Source organism: Schistocerca piceifrons, chromosome 8 (genome assembly GCF_021461385.2).
Source record: "Schistocerca piceifrons isolate TAMUIC-IGC-003096 chromosome 8, iqSchPice1.1, whole genome shotgun sequence".
NCBI lineage: Eukaryota > Metazoa > Arthropoda > Insecta > Orthoptera > Acrididae > Schistocerca > Schistocerca piceifrons.
Genome location: NC_060145.1, coordinates 109,752,553 through 109,777,418, shown reverse-complemented (window position 1 = coordinate 109,777,418; position 24,866 = coordinate 109,752,553). Strand labels below are relative to the sequence as shown.

At 39.7% G+C, this 24,866-nt stretch overlaps 1 protein-coding gene across 3 annotated transcripts in view; it reads left to right on the top strand.

The window, feature by feature from the left end:
- The window catches only part of LOC124711984 (integrator complex subunit 10), a 134,437-nt gene that overhangs the window by 74,475 nt on the left and 35,096 nt on the right, over window positions 1–24,866 (top strand). For all 3 annotated transcript variants that reach the window (XR_007005554.1, XM_047242268.1, XM_047242269.1), the window contains exons 9-10: window positions 1,556–1,831; window positions 13,182–13,381. Coding sequence is in view for 2 of the 3 variants with exons in the window: in XM_047242268.1 (XP_047098224.1) it covers window positions 1,556–1,831; window positions 13,182–13,381 (476 nt within the window). In the remaining variant the exon portion in view is untranslated. The remainder of the gene's footprint in view (window positions 1–1,555; window positions 1,832–13,181; window positions 13,382–24,866) is intronic.

The following is a 24,866-nucleotide window of genomic DNA, read 5'->3' as shown; positions in this document are numbered from 1 at the left end:
ATAATAAATCCATCTCTTCTCCACTCATTGTATTGGCTTCTTGTCTTCAAGGCCTTTTTTAAATCACTCTCTAGGTGTTCAGGGTTCAGTTGACGAATTTTGAAGAATGTTTGTATGCTACACTTGATGCCATAAGTGATTGAGTCACACATATTTCATGTACCATTAGTCCTGCAATTATTGTGAGCTATTTGACAACCTGAAATATTTTATAATGTCAGTTTTTCTCTTATTTAAAAATGAATATAAAAAGGGTGCCACTTTTAACTTATTTAGATTTTTGAAACAATGGAAGACTTTGATGCAGTGTGCTACTGGTGATTTCTTGTAACATGATTCGAAAAAGAAAATTGTAAGGAAATTGCAATGAGCTATTCAAAATTGGTTCTTATGTCTTCTGGCAACTTCCCTTAGCTTCCTCTGTAACAGCTCAAGCACAATATTCATTGACAAATTTTTAAGTTGATGTGGCTACTTACTCTCCAGTCTGGATTTGTTGTCTACTGATATTTTTTTTTTAATTGAAGTAGTTCTGTAGAAGAAAATGTTTTCAGAATGATGATGACGACTCAGAGAAAATAGTTACTGTATTTCTTGACAAGCTGGTGGGCGAGGACACTTTAATACAAAAATCCACTGAATTGTGTGACAGATGTTTGAATTTATATCAAGACTGCATAGAAAAATGAGTTGTTAGCTATAAAAAATTATTAATTCTTTCTTTTGATTGTTTTTTGAAATGAATGTTACTTATCTAATGCTGTCATATTATTGTGGGTTACAGCGAGTCCAAATATGGCTGGTTACAACAGCAAATGTTACTGTACAAAATAAGAAATCCTTAATCTGAGGCATATCTAGTCATAAATTCTGTAAATACTTATAATAAATGATAATTTGGAAATGTGTGACAGCCTTTTAACTTTAACAAACACTGAAGTCAACTGTGTAATATTTGTAGCCTTCAGGATCTTGTGAAATAAGAAAGCATTCTGGGTTCCTCGTTACTGTCATTTCCAAAAACTGTACTAGTTTCTTCAGAGAAGCTGCTTAGCCTCCAGTACGACCATTATATCAATAAAAAAGTGGATTTCAGAGTCAACTGGTCATATTAACTTTAGGTATGTATAAATAAAAAGGGGATTCCAGAGCTCTGGAACAAACTGATCTTATTAACTTAGGTATGTAGCTCTTCAGTTTTTAATCACAGTGCCACAATTTGTGCTCCCTATAATTACATAGTAGACACTACAGTTCTGGCAACCTACACTAAGCAGGTGATGGAAGAGAGGGTGCGTCTGCTGTACATATGTGCAGAACAGAAGCTTAATATAAAATCCAACAGGTGAAGATAGCATAGAAACACCAGTACATCGTGTTAATTTTAAGTTCAGCATATTAGAAAATAATACATTCCTTGTTCATACCTGATGTACATTCTTCATATAGCTTTGTTAAAAATAATTGGTATTACATGACACAACAGAGGTATTACCTTTCACGTAATAACCTGGTCAAGTCATCCTTTAATACAATAAATTATATTACTCAACAGGTGGTGGAGAACAGTCATTAGTTTTGTTGGAGGCTTTCACACCACTTACAGCATCGTCATCCAGTGATGACAGTGGAGAAACTAAAGCAAAGCGTCGGAAGCTGGAAGCTTCTGATGAGGCCGCAGTACCTATACTGACAGGCCCACCACGTGCTGTCGGGAATTCGACGGCAACTACTGTAGGTGCAGGACTGACATCATCGCCTGTTGTGCATAGTTTCCTTATGGCTGTGCGATGCTGGGAATTACTTTACAGTACAGAAAGCCTGGAGAGGGGTGAGTTTGTGCTTTTTGTTGCATTAAAGTGCTCTGGTTTGCAGTTGTATCTTTATTTATAATGCTTTTGTCAATTTTACACACCACTTTCACAATGCATGCAACTTTGGTTGCATGTTAGTAGTGCACAATCTGATTGGAGAAAAGAAAATGTCGAAGATGAATTAATGTGTACTTTTCACTTTCTGATCACAACTGTGACTTTATATATTCATATGCATTCTCTATATCAAGTGTAAAATATTTATCTTTCTTTTAAGACCAGGTTGATAGTTGTACATAATGAAAATTGCTTCAGTTATTCCTGTAAGTTTATTTTAAACTTTAAAAGTTTGTGCTAAATTATAAATTATTACTCTGAAGTATATTACTACCTGATTTCATTCCTGATTTCAACTTCTAGTGTTGTCATATGGCTACTGCAAACTAAACAGTCCTGCAACATTAGTGTGACACTCTGTCAAAAGCCTTAATAACTGCATTTTGCAGCACAGACAACTGTGAGATGTGCAGGAAGAGAGTCAGTGAGGTTCTAGCAGGTACCGACGCAGATATAGAGCCATACCAACTCCAGTGCTGTGGCCAGCTGCACTTAGGTTTCTCACAGGGGGGGATCCATGGTGCGAACAGCTCGATTGAGGCAATCCCACAGATTCTTGATTGGTTTTAAATGCAGGGAGTTTGGTAACTCATCCTGGTGCTCTTTGAACCACACACTTACACTGTGAACTGTTTGACATGTTGTGTTGTCCTGCTGGTAGATGCTGTCACTCGGAGGAAAAGCAAATGGCATGTAGGTCCCCAATGATAGATGCATACTTGTGTTGATCCATTGTGTCTTCCATGCCATGAAAACATTCCCTGGACCATAATGCCCCATCCTCTGACCTGGACCCTTCCGACAATTGTTTCAGAGTGTTTGCTTTTGGGTGTGTCATGTTGTGTACTCCAATGACCATCTGTCCAATGGAGCATAAAACATGATCAATCTGAAAAGGCCACCTGTCACTACTCAGTGGTCATCCAGTTGCAGTATTGGCATGCAAATTCCAACATTTGTCACCGATGAACAGCAGTCGGCATGGTTGCACTAACCAGGCACCTGCTGTGGTAGCCCATATGCAGCAATGTTCGCTGAACGGTCATTGGGGAAATACTTTTGGTAGACTCTTGGTTCATCTGGGCAGTCAATTGCTCAACAGTTGCATGTCTTTTCGCCCATACACATCTCCAAAGTCATTTTTCACCATTTTCACCTATGGCCCATTTTGCGCCACAGTTGTGTGGGCACCGATTTTGGATAACACCATTTTACCATGCACAGTATATTTTAACCATTGCGGCGTGCAAACAGTTTACAAAATTAGCCGTTTTGAAAATGCTCCCACCCTTGGCCCAAAAGTCAATGATCATACCCTTTTGGACGTCAGATAAATTGGTCCGTTTCTGCATTAAGGCAACAACTGCACTAATTACTGTGTGCCCCCGACATGCTTTATAAACTTTCCACTGCACGTTTTTCCACCTGCCATCCATGAGTGCTTATTGCATGTTGATGTCAAACATAGGCAATGGTCACATTAATGTGACTGGGTGGTGTATATTACTACACGGCTATCCCAGTTCATGGTTCATGGTTAACAGGCCCAGCTGCAAATTGCCAAATGGCTTCCAGGTGCAACAAAAATTTGATTTTCAGTATTTCACATAATTTTTGGCCAAATTTAAAAATTTAAAATGCTGTCATAATCTACTCATACTACTTATACAGGGTGTACATAAAGTCCGGGAACACTTTCAGTTATTTATTGCACAAGAACCAAACATTGTACTGACATCATACATATATCATTATGAAGAGGAACCCATAAAGTAGCTAGATGCAGTGCTACACTTGGTCCACAGCATAAGGTTGAGCCTGCAGTGGATTGAAAACATGTTTATGGTTGAGTAAATCGTATCAAAAAACTAAAAAGTGACTGGTTGCATATTTATTACCAGATAAATTGCCAATTTAAATCAGAGTCACAGTTCATCATCCACAATGGATATACTTGGGGGGGGGGGGGGGGGGGAAGAACACCAAATATTTGTGACACTTTAACTTATTTTTAAAGCAATCAGATGTTTGAAGCTGTTTTATAAATGGAAGTTAAATTCTTGAAAGAATTGGGTGTTTACTGGTGTATTCTCAGATTCTTTGTTAATCATTCAGCATCATTACATGTAATAGACATTGTCAGTGCATGGAACATATTAATTTTACCAAAATATGTATTTACATTGTTGTGCTAATATTTGACAGTTTTAAAAATTCTTATAAGGAATAAAATTGGTCATCTGCCACAAACCAGTGCAGTTTCTTGTTAAATAATTTCATTGGCATACTGGGGCCATGACTAGACAGTTTGCTACACATTTTGATTGCCATATACACACAGTTGTTATTAGTTTTTGCTAGTCTATTTTGTGTTGAGAGCAGAGAGGTACAGGTTCTTGTGTTGTTATCATGTCTTTGATGTGTTACAATTGAATTAGTTCATTTAGCAAGCATGTTATTAGCACTGTCAAGAAAATATAAATTAATAGTTTTACATGTCTTTATTCATCCAAAGTATCATCTCACAATGATACATTATTTGTCAAGGTACTACAATGCAAATCAATGGGTTCAATATACAACACACAACATGTGTAACACGCTTCATGAAGATATAACAGGTGGTCCCCTCCCCTCCCCTCCCCTCTCGAATCTAAGTCGCACTTTTTTTCCGGTTTTTGTAATCCAAAAAACCACCTGCGGCTTAGAATCGAGTGCAAACTGCAAAGTAAGTGGAAGTTCTGAAAAATGTTGGTAGGAGTCGCCACAACTAGTTTCTGCGATCGAATATATGTAGCACTACACAGGCATGCTTTGCAGGCACAAAGATAAATACTGGCGCCAAAACCTCTGCATCAGTAAATAAATTAAAAGAAAAGGTAGAATAATGTGAACATTATGCCATGTATTCTTTCGTGTTTGCTGCTATGTCATTTAAAACCTATATGCCTGACAAACTACGAAACTAGAGTGAGACAACAGCAAACGCAGAAGAATATACATATCATGTCATGTTTATATTCGTATTATTCTTATGCTGAATAGTGATAGTCAGAAATGAAGCACGGCAACTGACTAGATTTTTAAATCTAAGATGATACTTATTTCTGTGCAGAATGTAATGTACTAAAGAGGCGTCTGCAGAGATTTTCAAATGGAGAAAAATTTTCGCTAATCTCTCGTTCAGAACATCTTCTATCATACGCAGTTTATTATTTGGTTCTTGTTGATCATTATCAAAGAAAGTAGCAGTGTAAGTAGCAACAAATAGCAGTCTATTGCCATTGTTTCGCTTACGAGACAGTTCCTCTGTTTTGTTTTATTGTAAGCCGCGGTAGCGCGCACAAAAGCAAGCCTTGCCGCGAGCAGCAGCAGGTCATAAACACTCATTATCAGAATGCGACAAACAATGCGTGACACAGTACAATAATGCATTTTCAGCTTAGAGTGACACAAGCACCTATAACAAAGAGAACGCACTTATCAGATCAAACCAAAATAAGCAATCAATTCAAACCAGACAAAGCACGTTAAAAAGGAAGGATATCCTTATAAATACGGACGGAGCGCCTGACACATAACAATGGCTACTTGGTAAAGCTTAACTGTTAAGCTTACGACTCAAACCAAACTACTGTAGCTGTATCTTTATCCATTCTACCTAAATTGTGTCTCGTGTTACAATGGACCAACTTTGTTTCGATTTGGAGGTGCGGTCTAAAACTTTTCTCCCCCTTTGAATTTCAAGTCTCAAATTTCAGGTGCAGCTTAGATTCAGGAAAAATTTTTTTCCTTGATTTCGAGTCTCATTTTTCAGGTGTGGCTTAGATTCGAGTAAATACAGTATTCTCTTGTATTTTCATCTTATTGCACAGCCACAGAGCCATCTGTTCAAAGACCTGCCTCTTTCCCGTAAACCCCCCCCCCCCCCTCCTGCATCCTACCCTACTTCCTCTCCACTTTCATCAGCTCAGGCAATTACTTTCAGTAATGAAGTACCTGTAATTAGTTTTATCATGGTCAAGGTTCTGCATGTTTGGGTGTCTATGTTGCTGTCTATGTGAATGCGTACTTTTGCTAGAATAAGAGCTAGTGCTTAAAAAGGTAGCGTAAATGCTATTTTCTGTTATGTGTTGCTGTGCTCCACGCTTCAGTCTGCTGTAGGTGAGAGGTTGAATTAAAATTTCAGTATGTTGATCATCTGAGCAGATTTCAATGCTGTAATAAATATTTTAACAAATATAGATCTTCATAATGTCTTTGCCAGAGCATGAGATAAAAAGGGAAAATGTGACTGTTGAGAAGCTGCAGTATGCCTTTATTCAGTGATTGGTTTCAATAGAGCTATTATCTTGTGGTTGATGTGATCTGACTGGTTTGATAGGGTGAACCATTGTCGTCATATACCACACAGCATTAAAAGTTGTAAGCATCTGTAAACGTTGAATGTTTCATGGTGTATGATGACTGTGGCTCAGCTTAGAAAATTAGTATAAGTGATAATGCCAACCAGAAGATGATTATGGTATTGGAAGTAGTCATTGAATACGCAACATTCTTCTTTACAGTTTCACAAAATTAGCTGCAAATATTTTAATTGTTTTTCTCACACAGGTACATGACATGCTTATTTCGGCATTTGTACCATTTTCAAATATTCCTGTTGATTTTACATTTATAGAGCATTTTATTCTACATTTGTGTAACAGTATTATGAGATTTTTATCTTATACCTATGTCCAAATGAAGTGACGTCATACTTATGTCCAAATGAAGTGACATCCATAAAACATCTTGGAATATAATTTCTTTTATTTACTGTATTGTCAATATAGGTCACATACCTACATTCTATAGAAATTTCATGTTACTTTTTGACAGTTGTCAAATGACAGATCATTCCATTGATGCGTTATGTGTATAAGTAAATCATATCAGGTAGTCAGAGAGAATTTTGCATTATGCAACTGTGTGATCTTAATGTTGTTAATTCTTTTTTGTGTATTGTATTGTGTTCATCCCTTTTTCTATTATGTTAATAAAGTTTTCCAGATAATTTTTATGTTTATAAGGTCAGTTTGTTCATTTAGGATGTCAATCGGATATCAGTTTATGTGTGAGTGTAAATTTCCAGTTCTTTCAAAATGTTCATGATCTGACCTTTTCTGTCCTATGTTGAATTTTCAAAGTGTTTTTGATGGTGTTATCTCTTTGGTTTTTGTTTCTTAAGTGTTGGTAAAAACTTGATTGGTCTCTTTCACAGTCTCTCGTGTGTTCTTTAGATCTTATACTAGAGCTTCATCCTGTTTGTCCAATGTAAAAACTATTGCAGTCACCACAGGAAATTTTGTATGCACCTGGATTAGAAAAGATAGAGTCATTTCTTTTTTCTGATCTCAGCTTTGTTTGTAAGTTATCGTTAGTCCAAAATGCTAATTGTATTTTTGTATTCTTTAACAATTTGTTCATTTTGTGTGATATGTTGCCTATATATGTTGTTGCTATATACAGGGTGATTATAATTAAAGTTAAACTTTCAAACCATTGTAGAAATAACACCACAGGCCAGCATGACATCAGATTGCAACGGAATATTATCAGAAAAGGAGGAAAACGTACGGCATAGGAAAAATAAAGAGTTACACAATGTACTAATAGGTGGCGCTGTAAGCATCATAATTTAGTAGTGGTCTACTACAAATGACAAATGAATCATACAACAAGCCTAAGGTGTATGTTTGACATTAAACAAACTGTGCTACTCAGTGTGTGTGGGTGTACTGGTGTGATACTGTTAGTTACATAAGCCCATCCACCACAGCAAGGTCATATCACATCAGATGGGAAAAATCAGTTTTTAACTGTCCTGACATCGAAAACCTCATAAAAAAAATGTCAATCAAAATAAAATCGGATTATTAATTTGCGTGTGACTGGTGCAAAACATGTTTAGTATGCTGTCTACTGTTTTCTGCAACAATTTGAAATTGAGAAACAGAATGTTCCACAACAGATCAAAGTGTTTCTGGGGTCACTTTCAGAATGTGTTGTGCAATGTGTGCCTTCAATGCAGCTAAGTTTGCAGTTGGAAAACTGAACACAACGTCTTTCAGATAGCCCCAAAGCCAGAAGTCACACAGATTAAGATCAGGTGATCGGGATGGCCAGGTTTTAGTGAAATGGCATCTGATAATTCTAGAATTTATGAAATGGCGCTGCAGCAGCTGCTTAACCAGATTTGCAATGTGCGGAGATGTGCCATCTTGCACAAAAATGATCCCATCCACACATCCATGCTGTTGGAGAGCTGGAATGACATTTTTGCACAAAAGACACTCATAGCACTTACCAGTGACAGTACAGGTAACAGGACTGGAAGCACCTGTCTCTTCGAAAAAATATGGCCCTGTGATAAATGATGCCATAAACCCACACCACACAGTGACCTTTTTAGGATGACTTGCATGTGGATTTTCCATTGCCCATGTTCGACAATTCTGTGTATTGGTATATCCTGTCAGATGGAAGTGGGCTTCGTCTGTCCACAAAATCTTCCACGGCAAATCACTGTCCACTTCCTTGTGAGCAAGAAATTCTAAAGCAAAGGTCTCTCTTGCTGGCAGTTCAACAGGAAGCAACTCATTCACATGGGTAATTTTGAATGGATAGCATAAAAGGATGTTTTGTATGATTTTATGCACTGTGCTCACAGGTATGTTTGGGCAATTCTCCATGCTCTACACATTTGCACAACACAACTCATCTCCAGCATTTCTGTGGTCTCTGCATCCACTGACATTGAATCAATTTGTTTCCTCCTTCTACCAGGTTACACACTAAAAGAACCTGTCTTTTCGAATTTCCGAATCATTTTCTCCAGACCCATGGCAGTCATCGGACCAACATCTTTTTTCGAACCCTTCAGTGTCCGGAATTTCTGCAGAGCGACATGTGCACAGTCATCATTCTTGTAATACAGCTTTACACACAGAGTGCGATCCTGCATTGAGACAGTCATGGCGAACGTCGCAAACACGAAAGGAGGAAAAACTGTGCACCCGACGTGTTTATACCAACTTCAGTGGGTCATACACATGGCAGGTGTTTTCATTTACTTATTCTGACACATAACAGCGCCATCTATTGTTCAATTATCACACAGTTTTTTTTTTCTTCTGCTATACGTTTTCTCTCGTCTCCAATAATATTCCATTGCAATTTGACGTCATTCTGACCAGTAGTGTTATTTCTACAACGTTTTGAAAGTTTAGCTTTAATTATAATCACCCTGTATATGTCAATTTGGTGTCGGTTTTGTTATCTCTTGTTTTTGTTATTTCTGTATGTATGTTGTCTGTTTTAGGTTTAGTATGCTCTTGATAGTTTTTGAGTACTGTATCTGGGTCAAAATTATTTTTCTGTGCTACTTTTTGTAGTGTTTCATTTTTTATTGTTTGTTCTTCCATTGGTGAATTTATAATTCTGTTGATCACTGATGTAAAGTATGCATATGTATCCAATCAGGTGGCATAAATTATTATTGATTATGGTGTCTGTTGTAGGTTTCATGTAAATTTCAAATTTTTGTTAGTTACTACCATTGCTTATTATTAGGTGTAAGAAACTGGTGGATTTGTTGTTTTCTGTTTCCATTGTAAATTTAATTTTTGGATGCAGATTGCTTTATTGCTGCCGAATAGTGTGTATATCCTTATTGTCTCCATTTATTAGCAGTGATGTATCATCTATATACTGGTAGTAGTAGATAGTTTTGTTAAGGGATAGAGAATTGAAGGGGAAAATTTTTTCTTCTATGCATTGAGAAATATGTCTGTGATAGAACCTACTATACAATATCCCATTGCTACTCCATCTTCCAGTTGTATATTTTCTTATCAAATCATTCAAGTTTTTATTTTATGAATATAATAGAGGGAAACATTCCACGTGGGAAAAATACATCTAAAAACAAAGATGATGCGACCCACCAAACGAAAGCACTGGCAGGCCGATAGACACACAAACAAACACAAACACACACACAAAATTCAAGTTTTCGCAACAAACGGCCGCCCCACCAGGAAAGAGGGAAGGAGAGGGAAAGACGAAAGGATGTGGGTTCCAAGGGAGAGGGCAAGGAGTCACCCCAGTCCTGGGAGCGGAATGACCCACCCTAGGGGGAAAAAAGGACAGGTATACACACAAAATTCAAGCTTTCGCCACAAACGGCCGCCCCACCAGGAAAGAGGGAAGGAGAGGGAAAGACGAAAAGATGTGGGTTCCAAGGGAGAGGGCAAGGAGTCACCCCAGTCCCGGGAGCGGAAAGACCCACCCTAGGGGGAAAAAAGGATGGGTATACACTCGCTCCCAGGACTGGGGTGACTCCTTGCCCTCTCCCTTGGAACCCACATCCTTTCATCTTTCCCTCTCCTTCCCTCTTTCCTGGTGGGGCGGCCGTTTGTTGCGAAAGCTTGAATTTTGTGTATGTGTTTGTGTTTGTTTGTGTGTCTATCGGCCTGCCAGCGCTTTCGTTTGGTTGGTCGCATCATCTTTGTTTTTAGATACATTCAAGTTTTTATCTACTCTTAAGAAATCATAAAGTGAACACTTTGAAAATTCTGCAAAGGTACCAGGAGGTCAAACCATTCTCGAAGAACTAGAAATTTATACACATGCAAACAGATATCTGAGTGACATCCTAAACGAACAAATTGACATCAAACATAAAAATTATCTAGAAGACTTTATTAACAATATAGAAAAAGACAATATAGAAAAAGAGGTGAACACAACACAATAAATACATATGCCAAATTATCTCTGGCAAAAAATCTCTGACTACCTAGGATATAATTTACTTCCAACAATGTAGAGAAAGGTAGACTGCTACTTACTGTAAAGATGACACATTAAGTTGCAGACAGGCACAATTAAAAGACACTTACACTTACACTTACACTTTGGCCAAAGCCTTTGTCAGAAAAAGACAAGACAAACACACACCATTCATTCACACAAGAAAGCACACCTCACATACACATGACCAACAACTCCAGCTGTTCGGAGCTGTCGAAGTTGGCAGTGTTGTGTCCGTGAGGTGTGCTTGCTTGTGTGAATCAGTGGTGTATGTTTCTCTTTTTCTGACAAAAGCTGTGGTCAAAAGCTTGTGTGTTAGCACCTTTTAATTGTGCCTGCCTGCAACTTAAAATGTCATCTTTACCATAAGTAGCACTCTATCTTTTCTTACAGTATTTATATTCCTGACTAGATTTTCCAGTGTTTGATATAATTTGCTTGTAAACATTATGCACCAATGGAACAACTTGTCATTTGCCAACTGTCAAAAAGTAACACGAAATTTCTATAGAGGATGAAGACATGACTTATCTTAACAACACTGTAAATAAAAGAAATTATGTTCCAAGATGTCTTATGGACATCACTCCATCTAGATATAAGAATAATATGAGGGTGCTTTGAAAAGTTCTCGGAACAGAATAGAAAAAAAGTACTTACATCACTGAAACATTTTTTATTTTTGAATGAAATCTCCTTGTAGATTAATGCACTTGGTCCAACAATGTTCCAGTGCCTTGATCCCATCTCAAAAATGAGTTTCCTCCAGGTGTGCAAAATAGTTGTCAACTCTGGCTATCAATTCTCCGTTTGAAGTGAATCTTCAGCCACCAAGAAAAATTTTCAGTTTTGGGAAGAGATGAATGCCTGACGGAGCTATATCAGGTGAATAAGGTGGGTGTGGAACAATTCATACCTTAGTTCTTGTAATTTTGTCATGGCAATGGCACATGTGTACGGGTGCGCATTGTCTTGATGGAACATGACTTTCTTCCTTTCTGAACCTGACTGTCTTCCTTTTTGAACCTGACTTTTTTTTCGCATATCTTTTGTTGCAATTTGTCCAGGAGGTTAGCATAGTGTTCTCCAGTAATTGTTTGCTCAGTGGAGAGATAATCTACTAACAGAATTCCTTTCACATCCCAGAACACTAGTACCATAACCTTTCCTGCCGAACCAATTGTCTTTGCTTTCTTTGGTGGCAGAGAATCAGCATGTTTCCACTGCTTTGACTCTTGTTTTCTCTGTGGTGTATAGTAGTGCAACCAAGTTCCATCTGTGGTCACAAAACGGGGCAAAAAATCTTGTTTGTTTCTTCTAAAATGGGCCAAACGTTGTTCCAATATGTCCATTCTCATGCATTTTTGATCCAGCATCAAGAGCCGTGGCACCCATCTTGCGGATAATTTGTCATCTCTAATTCTTCATTTAAAATGTGATATACCCTTTCGGATGACATCTGGCAAGTGTGAGCAATTTCACGCACTTTCAATCGGCAGTCGTCCATGAGCCTTTTGTGCACTTTTACAATGATTTCTGGAGTAGGGACACATCTTGGCCAATAACTGCACGGATTAACATCCAAGCTCTCCTGACCAAATTTAAATTCATTTGTCCACTTGGCAACAGTTGAATATGAACAAGCAGAGTCCCCCAGTGTATTCTGGAAATCAGCATGAATGTCCTTTGCTTTCACACCTTTCTTTACGAAGTACTCAATCACTGCCTGAATCTTGATTTTTTTTCCATTTTCGCAAATCAGTATGCTGGAACAACAACAGAGCCATGTCACCTCCCCAGCTGTCTTCCAAGAGCAGTGACGTGCCACGTGTTTACAGGCAACAGTCCAATGAATATCACATGAACAACTCTTTGTGCTAGGGCAGCCCTCTTGTGGTGATTCCGAGAACTTTTCAAACCACCCACGTATAAGAGAAAAGTCTCATAATAGTTTACATAGATGTAGAATAAAATGTTTTGTAAATGTAATGTCATTAGGAATACTTGAAAATGATGCAACTGCCAAAACAGGCTTGTAATGTACCTATGTAAAAACAACAATAAAAGTATTTGCAGCTAATTTTGTAAAAGTATAAAGAAAATGTCATATTGTGATTTTACGCAAGGTGTGGGCCCAACAGAGAACAAGTTAACTAACATAACATTCATATGTCAGCATCTCAGCAGTCATGTATTCTTTTTTCCATTACTTAGAATCTGTGGAACAGCACCTTCAAAGACAATGATACAATTTTATGCAATTAATGACTCATTGTTCTTGTAACCTATTTTGTTGTCATCAGTTAGACATGTCTTTCTTTCATGGTTGAATTAGTAGTAGTGTTCCCTGAATGGAATATGTCATCACTAACAGAACTATTTACATTTGAACAGAGTTTTCGCGTTTAGCACAACACCTGAAATTAGATGTGTGGTTGCAAGGCTTTCTCATGGATGCTGCTCTCTACAGTGGAAATTTTGAAAGTGCACTGTCTCTTGTTCGAAGTCAACCAGAACCCCCTCCTACATCACTTGCTGCCTTACGTCGTCATCTTCGACTTGCGAGTATCTGCTATTGTCTTGGCCAGTATCAGGTAAGGATGACTGAATGTAATAGTAATAAGTAAAATGTTGCCTTTGACTTCTGTCTCCAGATTTTCAGCCATTTGATTCATAATTTTGTTGATGTTTTACTGAAACTAATTTTTAAACAAACATCAACAGCAGATCCTGAGACAGTAGCCAACAGGCAATTTGTGAATTAGTGCCCATGAAAGCCTCAACGAATTTGTGCCTAATAAGATGGCCCTTTTTTTTGTGACTACAAAGAATTTCCAGCTTTATAGTGTGCAACATATTATTTCTTTCTAAAGGACACAGTCATAATCTCCAGTTGATGCTATTAAAATTTTTTACCTGTAACATTTACTTTTACTCCTATTTTCAAAATCCATGTGTGTCTTTAGTACAGGGATTCTCAAGCCATCAATCATGATCAGCTGGTTGAACACCATGCTTTGTTGTTGCTGTTGTTGTTGTTGTTGTGGTCTTCAGTCCTGAGACTGGTTTGATGCAGCTCTCCATGCTACTTTAACCTGTGCAAGCTTCTTCATCTCCCAGTACCTACTGCAACCTACATCCTTCTGAATCTGATTGGTGTATTTATCTCTTGGTCTCCCTCTACGATTTCTACCCTCCACACTGCCCTCCAATACTAAAATTGGTGATCCCTTGATGCCTCAGAACATGTCCTACCAACCAATCCCTTCTTCTAGTCAAGTTGTGCCACAAACTTCTCTTTTACTCAATCCTATTCAACACCTCGTCATTAGTTATGTGATCTACCCATCTACTCTTCAGCATTCTTCTGTAGCACCACATTTCGAAAGCTTCTATTCTCTTCTTGTCTAAACTAATTATCGTCCATGTTTCACTTCCATACATGGCTACACTCCATACAAATACTTCCAGAAACGACTTCCTAACACTTAAATCAATACTCGATGTTAACAAATTTCTCTTCTCAGAAACGTTTTCCTTCCCATTGCCAGTCTACATTTTATATCCTCTCTACTTCGATCATCATCAGTTATTTTGCTCCCCAAATAGCAAAACTCCTTTACTACTTTAAGTGTCTCATTTTCTAATCTAATACCCTCAACATCACCCGACGTAATTCAACTACATTCCATTATCCTCCTTTTGCTTTTGTTGATGTTCATCTTATATCCTCCCTTCAAGACACCATCCATTCCATTCAACTGCTCTTCCAAGTCCTGTGCTGTCTCTGACAGAATTTCAATGTCATTGGCGAACCTCAAAGTTTTTATTTCTTCTCCATGGATTTTAATACCCACTCCGAATTTTTCTTTTGTTTCCTTCACTGCTTGCTCAATATAGAGCACTGCTTCCCATTCATGCCCCTCAACTCTTATAACTGCCATTTGGTTTCTATACAAATTGTAAATAGCCTTTCGCTCCCTATATTTCACCCCTGCCACCTTCAGAATTTGAAAGATAGTTTTCCAGTCAACATTGTCAAAAGCTTCCTCTAAGTCTACAAATGCTAGACATGTAGGTTTGCCTTTCCTTAATCTAGCTTCTAAGATAAGCCTTAAGATGAGTATTGCCTCACGTGTTCCAATATTTCTACGGAATCCAAACTGATCTTCCCCAAGGTCGGCTTCTACTAGTTTTTCCATTCGTCTGTAAAGAATTCGCGTTAGTATTTTGCAGCCGTGACTTATTAAACTGATAGTTCGGTAATTTTCACATCTGTCAACACCTGCTTTCTTTGGGATTGGAATTATTATATTCTTCTTGAAGTCTGAGGGTATTTCGCCTGTCTCATACATCTTGCTCACCAGATGGTAGAGTTTTGTCAGGACTGGCTCTCCCAAGGCCATCAGTAGTTCTAATGGAATGTTGTCTACTCCCGTGGCCTTGTTTCGACTCAGGTCTTTCAGTGCTTTGTCGAACTCTTCACGCAGTATTATAGCTCCCATTTCATCTTCATCTACATCCTCTTCCATTTCCATAATATTGTCCTCAAGTACATCACCCTTGTATAGACCCTCTATATACTCCTTCCACCTTTCTGCTTTCCCCTCTTTGCTTAGAACTGGGTTTCCACCTGAGCTCTTAATATTCATACAAGTAGTTCTCTATTCTCCAAAGGTCTCTCTAATTTTCCTGTCGGCATTATCTATCTTACCCCTAGTGAGATAAGCCTCTACATCCTTACATTTATCCTCTAGCCATCCCTGCTTAGCCATTTTGCATTTCCTGTCGATATCATTTTCGAGAAGTTTGTATTCCTTTTTGCCTGCTTCACTTACTGCATTTTTATATTATCTCCTTTCATCAATTAAATTCAATATTTCTTCTGTTACCCAAGGGTTTCTACTAGCCCTCGTCTTTTTACCTATTTGATCCTCTGCTGCTTTCACTATTTCATCCCTCAAAGCTACCCATTCTTTTTCTACTGTATTTCTTTCACCCCATTCCTGTGAATTGTTCCCTTATGGTCTCCCTGAAACTCTGTACAACCTCTGGTTCTTTCAGTTTATCCAGGTCCCATCTCCTTAAATTCCCACCTTTTTGCAGTTTCTTCAGTTTTAATCTATAGTTCATAACCGATAGATTGTGGTCAGAGTCCACATCTGCCCCTGGAAATGTCTTAAAATTTAAAACCTGGTTCTTAAATCTCTGTCTTACCATTATATAATCTATCTGATACCTTTTAGTATATCCAGGGTTCTTCCATGTATACAACCTTCTTTCATGATTCTTGAACCAAGTGTTAGCTATGATTAAGTTATGCTCTGCACAAAATTCTACCAGCCAGCTTTCTCTTTCATTTCTTACCCCCACTCCATATTCACCTACTACGTTTCCTTCTCTCCCTTTTCCTACTACCGAATTCCAGTCACCCATGACTATTAAATTTTCGTCTCCCTTCACTATCTGAATAATTTCTTTTACTTCATCATACATTTCTTCAATTTCTTTGTCACCTGCAGAGCTAGTTGGCATATAAACTTGTACTACTGTAGTAGGCATGGGCTTCGTGTCTATCTTGGCCACAATAATGCATTCACTATGCTGTTTGAAGTAGCTTAACCATACTCCTCTATTTTTTTATTCATTATTAAACCTACTCCTGCATAACCGTTATTTGACTTTGTATTTATATCCCTGTATTCGCCTGACCAAAAGTCTTGTTCCTCCTGCCACCGAACTTCACTAATTCCCACTATATCTAACTTAAACCTGTCCATTTCCCTTTTTAAATTTTCTAACATTCCAGCCTGATTAAGGGATCTGACATTCCACGCTCCGATCCGTAGAACGCCAGTTTTCTTTCTCCTGATAACGACGTCCTCTTGAGTAGTCCCCGCCTGGAGATCCGAATGGGGGACTAATTTACCTCCGGAATATTTTACCCAAGAGGACGCCATCATCATTAACCATACAGTAAAGCTGCATGCCCTCGGGAAAAATTACGGCTGTAGTTTCCCCTTGCTTTCAGCCATTCACAGTTACCAGAACAGCAAGGTCGTTTTGGTTAGTGTTACAAGGCCAGATCAGTCAATCATCCAGACTGTTGCCCCTGCAACTACTGAAAAGGCTGCTGCCCCTCTTCAGGAACCACGCATTTGTCTGGCCTCTCAACAGATACCCCTCCGTTGTGGTTGCACCTACGGTACGGCTATCTGTATCGCTGAGGCACGCAAGCCTCCCCACCAACGGCAGGGTCCATGGTTCGTGGGGGGAAGGCGATATTTCACTCTGTTTAAATGAGCTGTTTTGGTAAAACACCAATTTGTTGAAAATGAGCATTTTGCACTGTATTTGTAGGAGGTAAATGTGACAACAATACTTCTAAGGACCGATGATCTCAGCAGTTTGATCCCTTAGGATTACACACACACACACACACACACACACACACACACACACACTGCTTCCAGTAGGCAACACAAATTGCTGTTTTTGAGCTTCCATGAAACAACAATGCGCACAACAGAAGTAATGATCAGTTAAAAACTTTGTGTTATCAAAACTGAGATTGTTGTTTGTATTGACATGTCAGGTAATCGCCTCATCACTCATTGTTGAAACAATAGCGAACAAAATAGTGCAATAGTACATACCACAGCAACAGCAACATTGCAGTCAAATACGGTGAATAGTATGCTGTACATTTGGCAGTGAACATATCCTAACCGCTACAGCGTGAAGTCTCTTGATTGCCGCCAAGTGCTGTTGATCAGAACTAGGGAATCCACACGCCATGTTATAGTTCTCCCACAGTAACATGTCTGTGAAAAATGAGTGCAGCTAAATACTGGGAAACATACCACTTCTGTTGTGAGTGGGGGGAATAGTTTTTTGTTACTCTGTGTAAAGATAGCTGTATATGTTTGATATGTAATGCTACTTTAGCCATACCTAAAAAGAGAAATACTGTATGCCAGTTTAGAACAAGTCACAAAGAATCAGAAGCAGCTATTGGTAGTGAGTTGAAGAAGAAGAAACTCTCTAATCTTAAAAGTATATTACAATCACAGCAATCGTTTTTTTATTAGGCCTGAATGAATTTATTTTACACTCCTGGAAATTGAAATAAGAACACCGTGAATTCATTGTCCCAGGAAGGGGAAACTTTATTGACGCATTCCTGGGGTCAGATACATCACATGATCACACTGACAGAACCACAGGCACATAGACACAGGCAACAGAGCATGCACAATGTCGGCACTAGTACAGTGTATCTCCACCTTTCGCAGCAATGCAGGCTGCTATTCTCCCATGGAGACGATCGTAGAGATGCTGGACGTAGTCCTGTGGAACGGCTTGCCATGCCATTTCCACCTGGCGCCTCAGTTGGACCAGCGTTCGTGCTGGACGTGCAGACCGCGTGAGACGACGCTTCATCCAGTCCCAAACATGCTCAATGGGGGACAGATCCGGAGATCTTGCTGGCCAGGGTAGTTGACTTACACCTTCTAGAGCACGTTGGGTGGCACGGGATACATGCGGACGTGCATTGTCCTGTTGGAACAGCAAGTTCCCTTGCCGGTCTAGGAATGGTAGAACGATGGGTTCGATGACGGTTTGGATGTACCGTGCACTATTCAGTGTCCCCTCGACGATCACCAGTGGTGTACGGCCAGTGTAGGAGATCGCTCCCCACACCATGATGCCGGGTGTTGGCACTAGTACAGTGTATATCCACCTTTCGCAGCCTCGGTCGTATGCAGTCCTGATTGTGGCGCTCACCTGCACGGCACCAAACACGCATACGACCATCATTGGCACCAAGGCAGAAGCGACTCTCATCGCTGAAGACGACACGTCTCCATTCGTCCCTCCATTCACGCCTGTCGCGACACCACTGGAGGCGGGCTGCACGATGTTGGGGCGTGAGCGGAAGACGGCCTAACGGTGTGCGGGACCGTAGCCCAGCTTCATGGAGACGGTTGCGAATGGTCCTCGCCGATACCCCAGGAGCAACAGTGTCCCTCATTAGCTGGGAAGTGGCGGTGCGGTCCCCTACGGCACTGCGTAGGATCCTACGGTCTTGGCGTGCATCCGTGCGTCGCTGCGGTCCTGTCCCAGGTCGACGGGCACGTGCACCTTCCGCCAACCACTGGCGACAACATCGATGTACTGTGGAGACCTCACGCCCCACGTGTTGAGCAATTTGGCGGTACGTCCACCCGGCCTCCCGCATGCCCACTATACGCCCTCGCTCAAAGTCCGTCAACTGCACATACGGTTCACGTCCACGCTGTCGCGGCATGCTACCAGTGTTAAAGACTGCGATGGAGCTCCGTATGCCACGGCAAACTGGCTGACACTGACGGCGGCGGTGCACAAATGCTGCGCAGCTAGCGCCATTCGACGGCCAACACCGCGGTTCCTGGTGTGTCCGCTGTGCCGTGCGTGTGATCATTGCTTGTACAGCCCTCTCGCAGTGTCCGGAGCAAGTATGGTGGGTCTGACACACCGGTGTCAATGTGTTCTTTTTTCCATTTGCAGGAGTGTATTATTTACCCATCATGTTCTGTAGGACCAAATTGAGGAGCAAATCTCCAAGGTCATGGAACGTGTCATTACATTAAATTACAACATAAAAGTAATAACAGATAGAAATAAATGTTTATGAACCCGAAAAACATCAGTCCATAAGTTTAAGTAAATGCCATCAACAACGAAACAAAAATAAGCTTAATTTTTCAAGGAAGAAGTCTCTCATCAAACATAGCATTATTCTGTGTATCAGAAGTACTGATGAAACATGAACCAATTGATGATAGCTCAGTTGTTAAAGGCAGCTAGTGAGTCCTCCTTTCCACATGCAAAAACAAGTCAGAGTATCAACCATCAAAGACATCCCTCTTTCAGGTCAACTATAATAAGAAAAGTGCCTTTAATGGCAGTAATTATGAAAGTTCTGCTGATGTTAGGTTTGGAATCCTGCATGTGTCTCTCATTGTGGTTCGACAAGTCCATAGATGAAGTTGATTCACCTCAAGCTGTGATTTTTGTAAGAGTTATGTTTTCAGATTTCCATGTAAAAGAAGACTTGTTTCCAATTTTGACCTTGAAACACTCTACACAAGAAAAAGTTTTGCACTGCATTCAAATCATTTCTGAAGATGATTTGCCAATTCAGAAACTTGCACATGTTACTACTGATGGAGTGCCTTGCATGGTAGACAAACACAAAGGGTTTATTACCTTGTGTGTGAATGACACTCTTTCCTGTCTTTCTTTAAGTGTAATTGTATCGTGTGTCAGAAAGTGCTTTGTAGACCTATTTTGAAATTGGTACATATGAGTACTGTCACAAAAATTATGAATTCAGTTCACTCACAGTCACTACAGCGAAGAAAGTTCAGAGTGCTATTACAAGAATTGGATAACCAGCTTGGAGGCTTGCTATCTGCAAGCCAAAGTTTGATGGTCGAGTAGAGGTGTGCTTGTAAACAGATTTAGAGAACTTCTGCCAGTTATAAACTCTTTTGTGTCTGAAATAGAGGAAAACTACTCACAACTGCTTTAGTTGAGCTAGTTGTTGGATTTAGCATTTGTAACAGATACGTCAGTAAAGTGTTTCTTACAAAACTTGACCATTGGATTGTGCAGATACAGAAATTAAATGTGGAACACTTTCTTCAGATACAGTCAAAACTGTTGGATCAATGAGCATCGCTGGATCACGAAGCTGCAAAGAAGTATATGGCCAACCTGTTAGCCCTAAAGACAGAGTTTTAAAACTGAGTTTCAGATTTCAGGGCAGTGGAACCGGTTCTAGCTTTCATAAATCAACCTTTCCAAAAAGTGGACGTGGAAGATATTTCAGGAAAAATGAGTACTCTTTTCTCTTGCAGTGAGACTGAACTTGAAGAGAAAATAATACAATTTCAAAATGACTTTTCCTTAAAGTCAGAATAAAATGAAGATAACTTTTTATAAATTAGTGTGTGTAAAGACCCACCCTAGCATTGCAAAAGAGGCATCATATGTTTTATCATTTTTCGGATCAACTTATCCATGTGAAACAGTGTTTTCAACGATGAACATTGTGAAATAGTGATGAACATAGTGAAATAAATTGACTGAGTAAGGTTGTCGCTAACAAATTATTTACCAGATTATAATAAACTTGCCAGTGATATGCAATGCGAAGTATTTCACTAAACTTTTTCAACATTTATGATGATGTAAATGTGTAATATCTTGAAAATTTAGTAGTAGGCCTGCAACTTGTTACAGAGAGAAAATTACCTTTTATATGTTTTCATGTGGTTTATGTGTTAATTGTGGCTATGGAGTTTCTTTTTTGCTTAAACCCTTATGATATTTTAAGTCAGTAGATCTCTAGGACTAAATTGCGTGTAGTAGATCTAAAGCATACAAAGATTGAGCACTCCTGCTTTAGCATATCAAATTACAAAACTGATATAAATAAATAAAAAAGAACTTTTGTTGCATACTGAATAAGATATAGACAAGTAAAAGAGCTGAAAAATCACCAGATTTCTGAATTATGGATTTTTTCCGCATGACAAAAGAATGAAAAGAAATAAAACTACACAAATATTATATGGAAAAGACACTCAAGAGTAAAGTTTGAGGAACACACAACTCAATAATGAGAGCATTCAGTGAAGGCCTAGCAGCAAGACGTGGTATGTGGAAAACACACACATTACTTGTGCAGAGAAGCAGATTGGGAGGGACTGATATTAGGGCTGCAGAATATGAATATGCAAAGATAGGCAACGTAGGTAAGTATTGAATTTATAAATATGCAAAAATAAAAAGATACTGAAATAGGGAGTAACATTTTAGGGTAAAATGATAAGAGGATGAAGGGAAGAGATGTAAAACTGAACAGACAGAGAAAGGAAAGTCTGTCTAGTTCATTGATGGAAGAGTGTATTCCAGGACACAGGATTTTCCAGTATGGCTGCTGGGACATTGGTGCTTAATGATTCAGATTCTAAATTGAGTGTTCAGCTTCATATTGATGTGTTCCAAAGAGTGTTTTGTATGACACTGCATATTGACAACATGGACTGCTGTAGTAATTAACATTCAATAATAATTTTAATTTTTTGCTATAAGCCAGTGCATAATGCCTGGACACATGCCCCAGCACCAGTCCATTGGTGCACTACACTCCAAACAATCCACCAGCGGCATCTGCATGGGCCAGCCAGCAGAGGCCACATAACTAGTGCACGCGGCAAGACATCCTTACCGAGCAAGGTGGCGCAGTGGTTAACACACTGGACTTGCATTCGGGAGGACGATGGTTCAATCCCGTGTCCAGCCATTCTGATTTAGGTTTTCTGTGATTTCCCTAAATCGCTCCAGGCAAATGCCGGGATGGTTCCTTTGAAAGGGCACGGCTGACTTCCTTCCCCCGTCCTTCCCTAATCCGATGAGATTAATGACCTCGCAGTCTGGTCTCCTCCTCGACAACAACCTCAACCTCAAGACATCCTTTGCATCGTCTACGAGAGCCCTCCTCTGTATAAGCAATGTGCAGCCGGCACTCGTTCTCAGATTGTGTTCTTACTGTTTATTTGCATCAGCTTCTAAGTTTACTGTTCATTTGAATGTAGAAGAATAAACTTTGGTTAATTGCAGCTGCACTGTTGTTTGTATATTGTATTACAATGCAACTGATGACGAGAATGGTGTTCACTTTCATGCGCTCAGTCTATTTGGTTGTTCCATCAGTGGAGGCTCTTATGGCTGCTATCACAAACTTGTCAGCCACACTGCATGCTTCTAGGCTCTCGGCATTTTTTACTGCCACCTTGTCTCCCTTACGATGTTGTGGCTGAAGAGTGGGAGGTTTATGAGAAGTGACTTTTGTAACACTTCCTCACTTTTTGTGTCAGTGATGCGAACATGTATTAGGCTTTGTTCCTTTCTGAATTTTTCTTCAGGTGTACCAGTTACCTCCACTCCAGGAATCTACATCGATTTTGTTCAACAAAATGTGTAAGTTGTTGTCAAATTATGACCATAAACCCATGCATGTCATTGCAGCTTGTGCAGAGTTGAACTGTTGTCATAAACAGCCCCTCCAGTCCTACAGGGCTTGGGTGCCCAAACTCCATGGCCGCAGTAGCATATGTCATTTTGTTACCATTGCTCATCCTGGCTCCGATGTTGATTCTATGGTCTGTGAAGATGCCATCATTCGGTTGGCTCTTGACGAGAACACGCATCAGTGCACACTACTGTGCGAGAATCCATATTTAAGCTGAAGTGTTAAATATTGCTCAGTCATTTGAGGTATCTCGTGCTGCATGTGAATCAGATTGAGGCTTGGTGTGACATCACTGCAGTGGATTCTGTTCGTAGTTGTCAGACGTCAGTTAACTCTCTGGGGGAAGGCAATGTGACAACCATACAAACATGCCCTCTGTGCTGCACTGGACAGCAACATGCCAAACACCGCCACTTACTACTACTACTACTACTACTACTACGTGTCAGTGTGTTATTCCTGGCCCCTTCCTGTAGACATGACATCAATGTCAATTATGTTTTTCTAGTGCTTATGACTAAAAAAACTGTTTATTGAATTTGCAATTGATGAGCAAAGTGCTTGGACTAGAAGTGGACACTGGTGCAGGTGTGACTTTACTGAACTCGCAAACTTATGTGGATTTGGGATCTCAGATGTTGTCTCCGGTTACTCAACATTTGGTGGGTTACGAGAAGCAGCATATTTCCATTTTGGGACAATTTATAGCTCCCACTGTCTTTAAAACTGTGGTTCATTCCTTGACAAACTGTCAGCACCAGTTCCATCCACTAGCCAACAGTTTGTTCAGCCTGGATGCTTTCTGTGCCTTTGGTTTTTCCATTTCAGATATGATGCACCTTGTTTCTGACTAGGTCCCTTACCAGTAGTTAGGTTCCCTGTGTTCGGAGTTTTTCTTTGGGTGGGTTAATATGGTCCACTAATTTTGTAGCCCACATTACCTGAAACCTCTGGTGCAGCCGCACTTTTTCCATGCGTGCTGTATTCTATTGATTTTGTGCAATAAAGTGAAATCAGAATTGGACAGATTGATGCCATTGGAGGTTGTACAGCCTATTATGTTGAGTAATTGGTCTACCCCCTCTTGTGACTGTTAAAAAAGCAACTAGTCTGCTTCACCTCTGTGGCAGCTTTAAAGTTTCAGTTCATACTCAATTGGCACCTGCCCTTTGCCTTGTGAGGACGAGTTATTTGCCAGATTCGCTGGGGGCAATTTTTTTTCAAAATTGATGTATCTGGAGCCTATTTACAGGTTCCGTTGGATGAGGATACTAAACCTTGCATTTAACACACAATTCGGGTTGTGCCAATGGCAGCACCTCCTGTTTCGTACAGCTAGTGCCCCGGTGATTTTTCAGCGTTTTTTGGAACAAGTGATGATAACCATTCCAGGGTGCAACAACTATCTGGATGATACTGCTGTTATGGGTGCATCCATGGAGGAGCATTTACATAATTTATCCATCTTGTTCGCAGTCATCCATACTGCAGGTCTGAAATGCTACTTGGCCAGTCAAATTTTATCAGCCATCCATTGTGTACTTGAAGTTTGAGACATTAAGCCTTTATATCATCATGTTGCCCATGTCACAGCTCTGCTTCGCCCTATCAATATCGAATAACTCCAAGAATTTTTAGGCAAAATTGCATACTATCATAACTTTGGTCTGGGTGCAGCCACATTGCCCAATATTCTCCATGAGGTGCTCCACAAGAACATTCCTTTTTGACGGCTGCCAGCCTGTGAGCATAGGTTCACACTTTTGAAACCTAACTTACATGCTGCATCTTGTTTGGCTATTTTGCATCCTGACTGATGGCTAGTTTTGGCTATTTATGCCTCAAGGCCACTCTAGCACATCGCTGTGAGGATGGTTCCAAATGTCCAATACATTACATATCAGAAACACTCAACTTCACTCAGCAACATCACTTCAAAGTGGAAAAGGATATGCTTTCTATTGTCTATGTCCTAACAAAGTTTCATGTGTTCC